We start from the raw sequence: 15,705 nt of genomic DNA on the forward strand, positions 1-15,705 counted from the left end.
TTGTTTCTAATTAATTTCAAATAAAATGTTTAGATTGTTTATGCTGTTTTATTTATTTGACTAGATACTGGAATATGTGTTTCTTGATGTTGAAATAAAATTTCTCTTGATGAGAAGTTAGACAAATTTTGGTAGAGTTTTTTTTTTTTTTTAAATTTAAGTTTAGTCTCACGATTAGGCGTTTCCTATTTGGCGTGTATTTTTACCAATGGGATTAGCTGTTGAATTGCTTCCCAGGAAATTTCCATGTGGGAACAACAATAAGGAAGAATTGGTAGTTCTGGAAGTGATTTTTCTTCACTTTTGAGAATATGCTAAACTTTTCTTGCCTTACTGTTATTTTATTCTTACCCATTTTTTTCTTGTTTTCCTGGTTATACTTGTTATTAAGTTCAGTTTTCACTGCCAGTTCATAAACATTGTGTGCAATAGCAGTTAAGTAACAAGCACTTACAGTGATTGAATACAGTGGAATGAAGTATGCATATGAGGTGAGCTTTCTTAAACCAGTATACTAGAAGAGCATATGGCTACATTGTCTTTACATGCTGAAATTGTAGAAGTGCTGTTTTCTGGAAATAATTACTAGGTTTTCTTTACTTGCACAAATAACTTCTAAGTATGCAAGGATAATTAATACACATAATAGAAGTGAAAAGTACATTGTGCACTTAAAACTATCTTCGAGAAAAGCAATTTTGTCATTAAAATTTCTAATGCTTAATAAGACTGGGTCAGACTGATAGGACTTTCATTAATGCACAGTCATATTTGGATAACAACAGCGAAGACAATTTAGTGATCAGTGTAAATAGCAAAGTAGGAAGCTGTTATAAGCATGAACCGTCTTAAAAAATGTTTTTTTATATTAAGAATAGATAGAGAATCTAGATTTTCTAATGTTATTATAGCTACTTTTTCTGTTTTTAGGATTCCTAAGGGATTTGTGTGAGGTTTTATTATATTTATTGCTACCTCCTGGAGATTTCCAGAGCAAGATCATGCGATACTTTGTCAGGGTAAGCCTAAATTCATAACAAATAATGACATAAGGGAACTTATAGCAGTAGTTCTCAAAATCTTTGGCTGCAAGACCCAGTTAAACTTCATAATTATTGAAATATCAAGGAGCTTTTAAAAATGTGATTCTTCATCTACACTATATATGTATTATAAAATACAAAACCAAAATGAGTATGCAAGTATATACTCCATTAGCTGATAGATCACTGACGTGCCACCTTGTTCCTTTTAAAGTCTTACTATATGCTTGTTAGAGACTGAGAATAAAAGGTAAATAATGTGTCATTCTTTGAGAAAAACATTTGGATCTATGGCTATATTACCCCAAGCTCACCAATCTTGTCTGATCTCATAAACTAAGCAGGATCGGGCCTGGTTAGTATTTGAATGGGAGAAATGACCTTGGAGACCTTATTTGAATTCTCCAGAGGTCATTGGCCAGTACTTTTGAGAACTGCCTTAGAGTTAATCTTTAATCTTTGGTTGTAATACAAAGACCTTTTTTTTTTATTGAAAAAATACACATACAAACAATATCTTTTTATCATGTTTCCTTCCTGAGATCTCCCTACCCACCCTACTTCATGTTCCTTTTTGTGTCTCTCTCAAAAACAAAACAAAACAGAAATCAAGAAACACAGAAAAATCTCACAACAAACTAACAGAAAATACATTAAGAAAAAATAAAACAACATGCAGTCCACAAAATATCATTGGATTCATTTTGTGTTGGCCAACTACTCCTTGGCTTGGATCTTCCCTGAAGTGTGGCTGATATACCTAGTGAGACTCCATGGGAGAAAGTTGATTTTCCTCTTTGCCAATGGCATCAATTGTAGATAGCTTCTTTGTTATAGGCGGGACTCTATGTCTACTTCCCCCTCTCAGTGCTGGGATTCTATCTGTCTTGATCCTGTACAGGTTTTGTGTATGTGGCCACAGTTTTTGAGATCATGAATCTTGTTGTGGCTGAATGATAATGTTTCCTTGAAGTCAGCCATTACCTTTGGCTCTTAAAATCCTTCTGCTTCCTTCTTTACTTAGCTCCTTGAATCCTGGGAGGAAGGGTTTGATGAAAATATCGTATCACTTTTCAGACTGAGTGCGCCAAAGACTCACACTCTCTGCATATTATCCAGTTGTGTGTCTCTGTGCCAATTCCATTCTACTGCAACAAGAATCTTGTTTGTGCAGTAAAGTTCCAAAAGGGGATTATATTCAGGAATGGCTCAAGGGGGGTGGGGCAGAAAGCTTCATTATAGAACTACAACTAAATCTGAGTATAGGAGAAAGAAATGGAAATTTATAGTCAAGGAATTGGGGGTAGATCAGTGGATTGAACATAACATTTTTATTACCCATTCTTTTATTGGTGGGTATCTAGACTGTTCGTTTCCAGCCATTTTGAATAGAGTAGCAATGAACATGGATAGTTCTTTGTAGTAGGATGTAGGGTCCTTTGGGTGTATGCCCAAGAGTGATACAGTGGGCTCTTGAGGTAAATCTAGTCTCAGCTTCCCAAGGAGCCACCACACTGATTTACATAGTGACTGTACAAGTCTGTCCTCCCACATCCTCACCAGTGTGCCAGCTCACTTTACTTTTATAGGTCAGGCCAGCCTATGTAGTGATGGCACTGACCATGGCGTCTGTGTCCTCCCAAGTCAATTAGCAATCAAGAAATGCCCTACAGATGTGGCCACAGGCCAATCTGATTTGGATAGTTATTCACTTAGTTTCCCTGTTGACTCTTAAGTTATATTAGATTGATAGCTGAAGCGTTGACAGATGAAAGATAAGGGGTGGCCATAGTTTACACACCCTCATTAGGGTTCTTGCTAGAGGTAGACCAGGATGATCAGATAGCAAAGTGAGGATGAGAAATTTGATCAGAGATTGAGGGTGGAGGCATTCTAGCTAAATACCTTTGGTTGGATTATTGCTAGAAGTGTTTGCTACAGTGATGGAAACAGGCTGAGGTCTAATTTGGAAGAGACTGTAACTGACTAGACTTTGGTGGAGGATAAAGCTGTCACCAGTCAACTGTAGTTACACCTATCTTCTCCCCCCAGAACTATCATTTTCTTTTTCACTCACTGACAGTTGTCTCATGCTTCTCTATTCTCATTCAGAATGATTTTTGTAGCCAGATCATGTTCAGTTTTTCCCAAAAATAACCACTGAAGGCAGTGCCAAGTTCTTTTCCTTCATAGTTTTTACTGTACTTAAAGTGATGATTTTGTTTCATGTTTACACATTGGTGTTTTTCTCCATAATAAACTGGGAACTGAGTCCATACCAACCAGTATCTATATTGTCGTGAGTCTAGTGGTTAGCTCAGAGTGTGATATATAGCCCATACCAAACCAGTGATTCTCTTGTGATGAAAGATGAAGCCCTGTTTGTCCTCTGGGTGGTTGTGGCTTACAGGCTATTGCCGAGCCAACAATGAAGATGTGCTTTGTGAAGTGACCTTATTGTTTAAAAATAACAAAAAGGTAGTCAACATATTTGTCTTGCTGTAGATTGCTTTAGGACAGATTTCATTCTTTTTGGTCAAATCTATATTAGTACAACACTGATTTCAACAAGTCAGTTTTGTTCTTTTTACTTATGGCCCTTTATCAGTCTTCTTTGTTTAAATTCAGACTTTCACAAGAGTCATTTTCTTTAGGTTAAATAATAAAGAGGTCTTTCTGCAGTATGGATTTGTTCTTGTTGATGCATAGATTGTACAAATACAGTAATTGTCCAAGGTAATTACTATTTAACTACTTCCACATTTTTTCTATTATTATGGTTTATTCACTGAAAGATTCATGGATTCAGTAACTTATATTGGTGTTTGGTGCAATCTTTTAGAAATTTGAGGTCTTGGACCAGCAAGAAGGCCCAGTGGGTAAAGGCATCTACACCAAGCCTGATGACCTGAGTTCAGTTTCCAGAACTCACGTAATGGAAGAGGGCCATGCAAGTTTTCCTCTGATCACATGAGCTGAGTTGTGTCCCCTCAACCACCATGTAATGAAAAGTCTGAAAAGGTTGGGGGACATACACTAAGAATTGCAAGCCAGCTGCACATTATTGTGCGTCTCTGGGACTACAGGGATGTTGTATAATCCTGTGACAAACCTTTGTCTAGCCAGGCATTTAATGAGGAGAATTAGAAGACCAGAGTAATTTTCTAAGACAGATTCACTGATTATGTTAAATAATGAACATCAAAATGACATTTATTTCCAATCTGTTGTTCTTTCATTTTGTAAAGAAACTAGAAAATTGATTTGGGGGATTGATTTTTTTTTCCTTATAAAGTACATTTTAAATTTTGAACATGTGGATCAGAAACAGAATTTGAAGAAAGGAATTTCATATATAAATATATTTTTAAAAACATTAGAAAGCCTGGCATAGTAGCTTGTGCCTATAATCCCAAAAGTTAGGAAACTGAGACAGGAGGGTTAGGTATTCAAAGTCATCCTCAGATACATAGAAAGTTTGAGGTCAGTTTCTGTTACCTGAGACCCTGTCTCAGGAGTAAAACAAAGAAATAAAAAGTTAGAAGCTACAGCTTATTTGAAAGGATCTCAAATAGCCTCTGTGAAGAATCTTAATATCAATGTCTAGAAATTACTGGTGCCTACATTACTACTTGTTAAAAATACTAATTCAATATGGGGTAATGTTTGTTGGTGACAATATTTGCTCATGCAAGATTATATAATATTTCTTTAAAGAAAAATACTGCTGAATTCATATGTATGCACACACAGAGACACACAGATACACACACACAAACACACACACGCACACACACACACACAAAAGCAAATGGTCTTTTAAGAAAAATCAGTCTTTTACTTAGTTATGTAAATATTATATTGTTAGCATTATGAGTGTTCTCAAGAATGAATTTTAACAGTTTCAGATATCACAGGCATTAAAATATGACTAAAACCTGCTTTAAAAGTCTATGTTAGTAGTATCATTATGTCTTTATTTCTATTTATATAAATAAATGCCCATATTGGACTTAAATAGCTTAGAGGAGTAGGTAAATATACTTAAAGATAAGTGAATAACTAGGCTAGTTGAAGAATTGCATTTATACATGGAGGTTCCTAGCCAGTGCTACTGTATCAGAGAAATATAAGATGTAAAATAAGAATAATACTAAGAGACAAATACTGGAAATACAGGCACTGTGTTTTAAACTTGCAAGTGAAAAAAGTTTAGCTGAAAGGCTCAGGGCACACTTCATGGGATCATTGGTTCTTAGAGAGAGGGACTGTAGATCATGTGGGTAGATTTTATTATTTCTTTCTCGCATTTTTTTTTAAAATACTCAGGTAGAGGAGACACTTGTTTTCCAGTTATGTAGATGTATCTAATGTTGATAACTACACTTGTTCCATTTCACCACTTGAAGTAAACAGAGTCTCAAGTTGGTGTATCTCTTCTTCTTTTTATTTTTAAATATCTAATGTAGGTTCTTGAGTCTATAAATACCTTTATTGTAATATTTTGTCTTTTAAAAATTCACATAAATACTAATATGCCAGAGGTGTCCTTTTATTGTGTTTTTATAAGTAATTCTCTTCTTATCATCACAGAGATATGTTTAAGTTGATATGGGTAATTTTGTATAATTTATTTTGATGTGGAGGTGGTAGCTCACCTTTTATATTTTGGTTGTGAGCCTAGCCTTTAATGGCAGAGCCGTCTCTCCAGCTTGGTAGCTCACCTCTTTATAAGGCTGCAGTGATTTCATGTTCCATGTGTATTACAGCTCTTACTGTTGTTTCAGGAAACCACTGTTAGATTTGAGAAGATGCTAAATTCAGCTCTGTATTTTTAAATTTAATCTTAGGAAATCCTTGCACGAGGAATTCTTCTTCCATTAATAAATCAACTCAGTGATCCTGATTATATTAATCAATATGTCATATGGATGGTAAGTACCTTTTAATATTGTGACTTGGATTTTAGTGTTTAAAATAGGTTTTTAGCAGTAAAAATATTGTTTGAAGATCAGAGTGATCAACCAACAGTATATGAAAGAAATGAAATAAAAGGAATTTTTTAAATTAGTCTCTATATTTTCTAGTACCTTCCTTACTATTATGGTGATATTTCTATTTATTTTAACGTAATGGCTTTTACTGACTGTGTTATCTACAGATAATTTTAACAGTGTTCCTACATGTTATATGCTACCTTTCTGAAATGTTTAGGCCCTGTCTTGCTGGGCCCAAAGTATGAGGCATATGCTTTTAATACTCTGGTCTTCAGGCTTCATTTTTTCTTTTTTAGTTAATTGTATAATATTTAGTATTTCATTTTAGTAGGTCAGATGTGTTTTCAGCTAATATTTCTTCCTTTTCTTTTGTAAACTATTACATTTTTAGTGGTTGTTATAAAATGAATGAGCTGCTTTAACCGCGTATGCATAGAACAGTGTTTGTCTGTCTCATATTCAGTCTGAGCCTTGCCAATAGGATCATTTCAGCTACTTGTCCTGTGGGCTTCTGTCACAGATGTGTTATATATCTATACATATAAGTAATTTATTCAATAGTGCAACTTAGGCCTTTCATATCATAGATTCTTAAAAAAAAACTAAGTAAAAATATAACCTCTTTGTACCAGTCTACATGTATCATTTTTAATGATCCACATTTTTCTTATAATTTTATATTTGTTCTTATTTTCTTTTATTCTGAACTATAGGATTTGTATAGTTTTTAAGCTTGCTGGCAACAATGGCATCAAACTCACTGAGCCTTTGCTTATTAGAAAATATGTTTGCTATAAGGTTCCATAATATTTCTGTCTTTTCTAGAGAGTTTGACTGTTTTATATTAGTACTTTTAAAGATGTTTGATTGGAACAATAAGTTGGTGTTCTTGCTTTTCTAGTTTCTAATGAAAAGTAAGCATCGGTATTATGACTATGTCTGTTTCTGTGGTTCTGAACCTTTACAGTCTCCAGTTCTTTGGCTTTCTGCTGAGAGTCACAGACGTTTTGCTACCTTTCCATAGCTCTGTTATTTTACCTAGTTGAAAGTGTTTTATCCAATACAGTGATTAAGATAGAGCTTATTGTATAGGTAGTAAATGCTCAGTTGCTCACCATGTCATAACAAAGCCACATTATGTTACTTAAGTCTAACATAATCCTCTCCTGTAGTTGCTGAGTATGCCTGTGATAGGGAGATCTTCCCTCATTATTAATTTATAAATGAGTACTCGTCCTGTCTGTATTCTTACTCTGGCTTGACTCTTGATATTTTTCTTGTTCTTATATTTCCATAGCTTCCACCTTAAAAAACAAAAAAACCCACTGCCTTGATGCTGTATGGGAAACTTTTCCTGAACACTCAAGATGTATGTCTTCTCACTCCAGAAAGGGAACCTATGGCAGAACGAAATAATACTTCCTCCAAACAAACAGATGAATTACTACTAATACTAGCCTAGGCCAAGAAACTAAGTAAACTTGCAGAGCTACCTCTAAGCCCCACAGCTTTTCTAACTCTTTACCCATGTTGAGGTGGTTATTCAGTTATGTAGCTGCTTTTAAATCACCCAGCCCCATGATAGAAACCCCATGTCCACATCCCCATTAATAGTCCAATAATAAATAAATTCATTGATTTGTTTGACTTTGTTCTGCCTTTCTGGAGTAGATATACACGTATTGGGATCCCAGGAAGTTTCGCATATACCACTAGCACAATGTGTTTTTTTTTCCAATTTTTTTTTTATTGGACATTTTATTTACAATTCATATGTTGTCCCCTTACCCCATCCCCCACCCACCCGGGAAGCCCCCAACCCCTTACCCCTCCTCCATCTTCTCTGTGGATGTAACCCCCACCTACCCCCCCACTCCCACTTCCCCACCCTCAAAATTCCCACCCCCTGGGGCGTCCAGCCTTCATGAGGTCAAGGATCTCATCTTCCACCTGTGCCCAGCAAGGCCCTCCACTCTTACATATTCAGCTGAAGCCCTGGATCCCTCCATAAGTGCTCCCAGGCTGGTGGTTAGGACCCTGGGAGCTGTGGTTGGTTGGTATTGTTGCTCTCCTCATGGTGCCACAAACCCTTTCAGCTCCTTCAGTCCTCACTCTAACTCCTCCATTGAGAACCCCATGATCAGTTCAATGGCTAGTTGTGAGCATCTGCCTCTGAATATGTCAGACTCTTGAAGACTTCTGAGGAGACATTCATATCAGGCTCTTATCAGCATGCACTTCCTGACTTCCACATCAGCATCTACCTTTGGTGACTGCACATGGGATGGATACTCATGTGGAAAGGTCTTCAAATGGCCCCTCCTTCAGTTTCTGTCCCTCACTTTGTCTCCATATTTGCTCCCTTGAGTATTTTGTTGCTCCTTCTAAGAAGAACTGAATCACCCCCACTTGGTCTTCCTTGTTTATGAGCTTCATGTGTCCTGTGAGTTGCATCTTGGGCATTTCAAGGTTCTGGGCTAATATCCAATAATCAGTGAGTGAATACCATGTGTGTTCTTTTGTGATTGGCTTACTTCACTCAGGATGATGATTTCTAGTTCCATCCATTTACCTAGGAAACTCTTGAATTCATTGTTTTTAATAGCTGAGTAATACTCCATTGTGTAAATATACCACATTTTTTGAATCCATTCTTCAGTTGAAGGACATCTGGGTTCTTTCCAGCTCCTGGCTATTATAAATAAGGCTGCTATGAACATAGTTGAGCATATGTCCTTGTTATATGTTTGAGCATCTTCTGGGTATATGCCTAGGAGTGGTATAGCTGGATCCTCAGGTAATGCTATGTCCAATTTTCTGAGGAACCGCCACACTGATTTCCAAAGTGATTGCACCATCTTGCAGTCCCACCAACAATGGAGGAGTGTTCCTCTTTCTCCACACCCTCACCAGCATCTACTATCACCTGAGTTTTTAATCTTAGCCATTCTGACTGGTGTAAGATGGAATCTCAGGGTTGTTTTGATTTGCATTTCCCTGATGACTAAGGACACTGAACATTTCTTTAGGTGCTTCTCGGCCATTCGAGTTTCTTCCATTGAAAATTCTTTGTTAAGCTCTATGCCCCATTTTTTTTTTTTTGATAAGGAGACCATTTGATTTATTTTTTTTCTTTTCTTTTTTTTTTTTTGAACATGAAATGCTTTTTTATAGCATGTTTTACAAGGGGAGGGGGTAAGAGGGGCCAGGTGGTGGAAAAGTACAAAATCTTCTTGGCCTGTGCCTTGAAACATGTCATGGTCTTTACGGTACACTGCCTTGAATTATGATCTACCTGCTGTTCTTCAGAAGATATGGTACACTGCTTGAGTTATGGTCTCCCTGCTATTCTTACGATGATATGGTACACTGCTTTGAGTCTATCTGCAGTTTCCAAGCAGGATCTTGCAGTTGCCAAGCTTCAGAGGACATTGTGCAGGTGGGGAAAGGTAGGGGGTGAGGGTAAGGGTGAGGGTCCTGGCTTCTGGCATCTCCCCCTTCTCTGTTTAGTTAGAGAAGGCATCTTATGATCAATCCCAATTATGTGAACTTTGAATTTGGATGTCTAATTATGGGGGGGTCTTAGACAAGTTCACAACCCCAAAACACTGTGAGACAAGTCACATCGATGGTCGAAGGTTTTAGGCTGTTGACGATGGGCAACATCAAGGGACTCCGATGTGGGTGAAAGGAGGGTGAGAGCCCTGTCTTAGGCCATGTAGGCTGCACCCACTCCCAGCACCACGCACTCCTTTTCGGCTGCATTGGGTGGGCCCCTGGGAAGTGGACCTACAATAATCCCGTCCTTGGGCTAACTCACAGCCATCCTAGTCCCTTGTAAATGTTCAAGTTACCAACCATTTGTCAGTTTGGGGTGTAATATTGTCATAAAGAAGGCTCCCCAATGTTAGCGGCCATATCAAGGGCGGCCTTGGTTTAGGAAAAAGCCAATTTTTGTTGTGGTGATCAAGAGGCCAAGCTCTCTAGCAAGAGAAACGGGGGCAAAGCCAGGCATACCAGGAACCCTTCTGGAGGGCGTGGAAGTCTAGCGGTCGACCATAGGGGGAGGCAGGGGAGCTGGCAGCTGTGTCAGTCTCCTGCGGAGTCACTTCTGGATCCTCTCCAAATATATGCCCCATTTTTTAATAGGGTTATTTGGTTGTCTGGAGTCTAACTTCTTGAGTTCTTTATATATATTGGATATTAGCCCCCTATCAGATGTAGGATTGGTAAAGATCTTTTCCCAATTTGTTGGTTGTCGTTTTGTCCTATTGACAGTGTCCTTTGCCTTACAGAAACTTTGCAATTTTATGAAGTCCCATTTGTCAATTCTTGATCTTAGAGCATATGCCATTGGTGTTCTGTTCAGGAACTTTTCCCCTGTGCCCAAGTATTCGAGGGTCTTCCCCACCTTCTCTTCTATTAGTTTCAGTGTATCTGGTTTTATGTGGAGGTCCTTTATCCACTTAGACTTGAGCTTTGTACAAGGAGATAAGAATGGATCAATTTTCATTCTTCTACATGTTGTCCTCCAGTTGAACCAGCACCATTTGTTGAAAATGCTGTCCTTTTTGCACTGGACAGTTTTAGCTCCTTTGTCAAAGATCAAGTGACCATAGGAGTGTGGGTTCATTTCTGGGTCTTCAATTCTATTCCATTGATCTTCCTGCCTGTCTCTGTACCAATACCAGGTAGTTTTTATCACTATTGCTCTGTAGTACAGCTTGAGGTCAGGGATGGTGATTCCTCCAGAAGTTCTTTTATTGTTGAGAATAGTTTTCGCTATCCTGGGTTTTTTGTTATTCCATATGAATTTGAGAATTTCCTTTTCTAACTCTGTGAAGAATTGAGTTGGGATTTTAATGGGGATTGCATTGAATCTGTAGATTGCTTTTGGCAAGATGGCCATTTTTATTATATTAATCCTGCCAATCCATGAGCATGCGAGATCTTTCCATCTTCTGAGATCTTCTTCGATTTCTTTCTTCAGGGACTTGAAGTTCTTGCCATACAGGTCTTTCACTTGCTTGGTTAGATTGACACCAAGGTATTTCATATTATTTGCAACTATTGTGAAGGGTGTCATTTCCCTAATTTCTTTTTCAGTCTGTTTATCTTTCATGTAGAGGAAGGGTACTGATTTGTTTGAGTTGATTTTATAACCAGCCACTTTGCTGAAGTTATTTATCAGGTTTAGGAGTTCTCTGGTGGAAGTTTGGGGGTCACTTAAGTATACTATCATATCATCTGGAAATAGCGATATTTTGACTTCTTCCTTTCCTATTTGTATCCCTTTGACTTCTTTTTGTTGTCTAATTGCTCTGGCTAAGACTTCCAGTACTATATTGAATAGGTAGGGGGAGAGTGGGCAGCCTTGTCTAGTCCCTGATCTTAGTGGGATTGCTTCAAGTTTCTCTCCATTTAGCTTGATGTTGGCTACTGGTTTGCTGTATATTGCTTTTACTATGTTTAGGTAGGGGCCTTGAATTCCTGATCTTTCCAAGACTTTTATCATGAAGGGATGTTGAATTTTGTCAAATGCTTTCTCAGCATCTAGTGAGATGATCATGTGGTTTTTTCTTTGAGTTTGTTTATATAGTGGATTACATTGATGGATTTCCGAATATTGAACCATCCCTGCATTCCTGGGATAAAACCTACTTGATCATGATGGATGATTGTTTTGATGTGTTCTTGGATTCGGTTTGCTAGAATTTTATTGAGTATTTTTGCATCGATGTTCATAAGAGAGATTGGTCTGAAGTTCTCTTTCTTTGTCGTGTCTTTGTGGGGTTTGGGTATGAGTGTAATTGTAGCTTCATAGAACGAATTGGGTAGTGTTCCTTCTGTTTCTATTTTGTGGAATAGTTTGAAGAGAATTGGTATTAGGTCTTCCTTGAAGGTCTGATAAAATTCAGCACTAATACCATCTGGTCCTGGGCTTTTTTAGTGAGGAGACTTTTAATGACTGCTGCTATTTCCCTAGGGGTTATGGGACTATTTAGATGGTTTATCTGCTCCTGGTTTAACTTTGGGACCTGGTATCTGTCTAGGAAATTGTCCATTTCATCCAGGTTTTCCAGTTTTGTTGAGTATAGGCCTTTGTAGTAGGATCTGATGATTTTTTAAATTTCTTCAGTTTCTGTTGTTATGTCTCCCTTTTCAGTTCTGATTTTATTAATTTGGATACTGTCTCTGGGCCCTCTGGTTAATCTGGCTAACGGTTTATCTATCTTGTTGATTTTCTCAAATAACCAGCTCCTGGTTTTATTGATATTTTGTATTGTTCTTTCTGTTTCTATTTGGTTGATTTCAGCCCTGAGTTTGATTATTTCTTGCCTTCTACTCCTCCTGGGTGTATTTGCTTCTTTTTGTTCTAGAGCTTTTAGTTGTGCAGTCAACTTGTTAGTGTGTGCTCTTTCCAGTTTCTTTTTGTAGGCACTTAGAGCTATGAGTTTTCCTCTTAGCACTGCCTTCATGGAATCCCACAAGTTTTGGTATGATGTGTCCTCATTTTCATTGAATTCTAAAAAGTCTTTAATTTCTTTCTTTATTTCTTCCTTGAGCAAGTCATCATTGAGTAGAGTTTTTAAGGTAGACAGACGTAATGGAAATGTAAAAACAAGAAGAATACCAAGAGTACAAGGCAATGTAAGAATATAGCTGAGTATCTGACCCTAGTTGACTTGATTTCTTTTACAGTGAGAGCTCAACCCCTTACAGTACTTAAGAAGTTTTACTCTATTCCTGTTGATCTCACCTTCTGGTTTTGAGGTCTTTTTGGTTTAACTTTAGCCACCTCGATGATTTCTTTGCTGTCATCAATCATTCTGAGCATGGTCCTGTGCTTTTCAGTATATACTGTGTGGCTTCCGTTTTGTTTATAGTGTATCACCCATTTTAACTGTAAGCGCATGCACACTGCTTTTTCCTTTTGGTATATACCCACTTGGTTTGTAGCGAGTGGTACATGCCCATGGTTTTATATTGAATTTTTCTTTTAGTAAACAATCCCTTGCCTAATTTTTCAGATCCGTGATTCAAATTGCAACTATGAGGCCTTTATGAACATTATTAAATTAAGTGACAATATTGGAGAGTTAGAAGCAGTCAGAGATAAGGCAGCAGAAGAGCTACAGTACCTTAGATCTTTAGATACAGCCGGTGATGGTAAGTGATTTTCTTCAAGGATTGCCCAGCCTTAATAAAACTTAATTTGGGGGGGGGGTAGATAGAGGTTATATCCACAGAGAAGAAGGAGGAGGGGTGAGGGGATTGGGGGTTCCTGGGTGGGTGGGGGATGGGGTAAGGGGACAACATATGAAATGTAAATAAAACATCCAATAAAAAATTTAAAAAAAATAAAAAATAAAACAAAACAAAAATCTTAATTTATATAATGGAATCATAAACTTATTTTTAAATGTTCAAATTAAGCATTCCTTGCTGTATTAACATGGTCTTAGAATAAAAACATTGTTTTCTAAATGTGAGGGTGATGGTATTGCAGTTTTACCTAACATACAGATAATAGGTATGATTAAATTAAAGTAAATAAATAATTTCATGAAACAATTATATTGTTTTCTTATTGGAACAAAATTGCTATATTGATCATTTTGTTGAATCACAATAAATATATTGTATTTTTGAAATACTTGAACCATTTTTAGTTTATAATAACTGTTTTTTCTTTCAGATATTAACACTATCAAAAATCAAATAAATAGCTTATTATTTGTAAAGAAAGTATGTGACTCAAGAATACAGCGGTTACAGTCAGGCAAAGTAAGTATAAAATACTTGTGAAATAATGTCTAGTTGTAACTACTTCATTGTGATTAAAATGCCTAGTTTGTGGCAAAATATAGGATATTAATTAATGGAGCTATTTACAACAGGACTTAAACAATGTGGCACATGCATGTGTCTGTCTGCGCTGCTCGACTGTGTGTGTGTGTGTGTATGTGTGTGTGCGCGCGCGCGCGTGTGTAGACTAGAAGTGTCTTCCATGGTTGTTTTCCATCTTGTTTTGAGATAGGGTTTTTCAGGGAATCTGGAGCTCACCTGACAACTAAAGTATCTGCCACTGCTCTGAGAATAACCTGTCTCTCCCATATCATCCTCCAGTACATGGGGTGTAGAAACAAACAGCTATGGCTGGCTTTTTTGTGTAAGTCCTGGGAATCTGAACTCAGATCTTAAACTTGCACAACAAGCACTTTGCCAACTGAGCGTATTCTTAGCCCCAAAGCAATAACTTTATATGGTTTAATATTACACTTTGTAAAGCATTCAGGAAGATTGATTTTGACACTGCTTGAAAGTTTCCCCTCTGTAGTGCTGCTGGACTCTGCTGATCTCTTTTAAAAGCTATGGAGAGAAGACTCAGTTTTTTAGGATGGTGCTTCTTAAAGTTGTCAAGAAATAAGGTTTGCTTTAAGCAATAATTAGTGAAGTTTATGTGAAGATAAGATGAATTTGACAGCTGTTTCAGAAACACTTGATGAATCAGGACAAAAATAAGTACAAAACACCCAAATATTGATGGTTATTAAAAGCAACAGAGGTTTAATTTCTGAAACTGCTTATGAGCATATCGAGTGATATGGTAGTCTGCATAGCATCTGCACATACACTATCAACATCAGGTGTACAAATTGTCCTAACAGGCAATGGTACAGCATATCATATTGGCTTACTGCTAGCCCACAGTGTTTTAGTAAGTTGGTATGGACAAAATCTGAAGCCCAATTGGGAGATAACTAGAGATAAGTGTGTTGATGGTCACTTTGCACTTCTTGCTTGCCTTTCTTTGCTGGGATAACACTCTGATCAAAAACAACTTAGAGAAGGAAGGATTTTGTCTTATACAATCCATGATTAAGAGAAGTCAGGGCAGGAATCAGAGTGGAAACCATGAAAGAATAATGCTTACTGACTTGCTAGATTCTTATACAGTACAAAGCCATCTTGGGACCATGCTGCCCACAGCAGACTGGACCTCTCCTACATGCGTTATCAGTTAAGACAGTAGCCAACCCTTCAGGTGTTTGTTTTCAGTCTCTGTAAAGTTAGGTTGATAGTAACTAACAGAATTGCTGTACAGCTTAAATGAAGTAATCTGTGGAATGCATCCATAGTAGGGCCTGACAATAAATGCTCTTTACATTTTGAATCTTTTCTCTACTTCTCTTTGTAGCTATCTTACTGTATTGCTTTGACCATATTTTACTGTTTGTAGTCTGAAAAATATATAGTTTAATAGTAACAGAGGTTTTACTCTGTAAAAAGCAATGTTGCTTTTTGGATGTATTTCTTCCTATTAGATAAATCCTAATCAAAATGAAAAGTTATTGAGCTTCATTATGGATTTTTGGATACATGAAATATTCAAACATAGTTTCTCACTTTTATTTCCTGAAATGTTTGTTTTATTGTAGAATATGTAGAAATAGAGAATACATGAAAATACAATGATATAGAGTATAGATTATAGATTTAATAATGGGGAAAACAATGTTATATTTTAAATGATTATTTGCTAACTATTGCTTCACATGAGTTACTTTAGAGTTACTGAACAGAGTATTCTATTGGGAACCATTATACATGAGAGGGGAGCCATTATACATGAGAGGGGAGCCATTATACATGAGAGGGGA

The 15,705-nt window shown here is 37.0% G+C and overlaps 1 protein-coding gene across 3 annotated transcripts in view; it reads left to right on the forward strand.

Moving 5' to 3' along the window:
• Positions 1-15,705, forward strand: part of Snx13 (sorting nexin 13) — a 94,739-nt gene that overhangs the window by 41,779 nt on the left and 37,255 nt on the right. For all 3 annotated transcript variants that reach the window (XM_028768782.1, XM_028768780.1, XM_028768781.1), the window contains exons 8-11: positions 931-1,019; positions 5,894-5,977; positions 13,072-13,210; positions 13,740-13,828. In XM_028768782.1, the coding sequence (XP_028624615.1) occupies positions 931-1,019; positions 5,894-5,977; positions 13,072-13,210; positions 13,740-13,828 (401 nt within the window). The remainder of the gene's footprint in view (positions 1-930; positions 1,020-5,893; positions 5,978-13,071; positions 13,211-13,739; positions 13,829-15,705) is intronic.

This window comes from Grammomys surdaster, unplaced genomic scaffold (assembly GCF_004785775.1).
Source record: "Grammomys surdaster isolate TR1022 unplaced genomic scaffold, NIH_TR_1.0 188, whole genome shotgun sequence".
NCBI lineage: Eukaryota > Metazoa > Chordata > Mammalia > Rodentia > Muridae > Grammomys > Grammomys surdaster.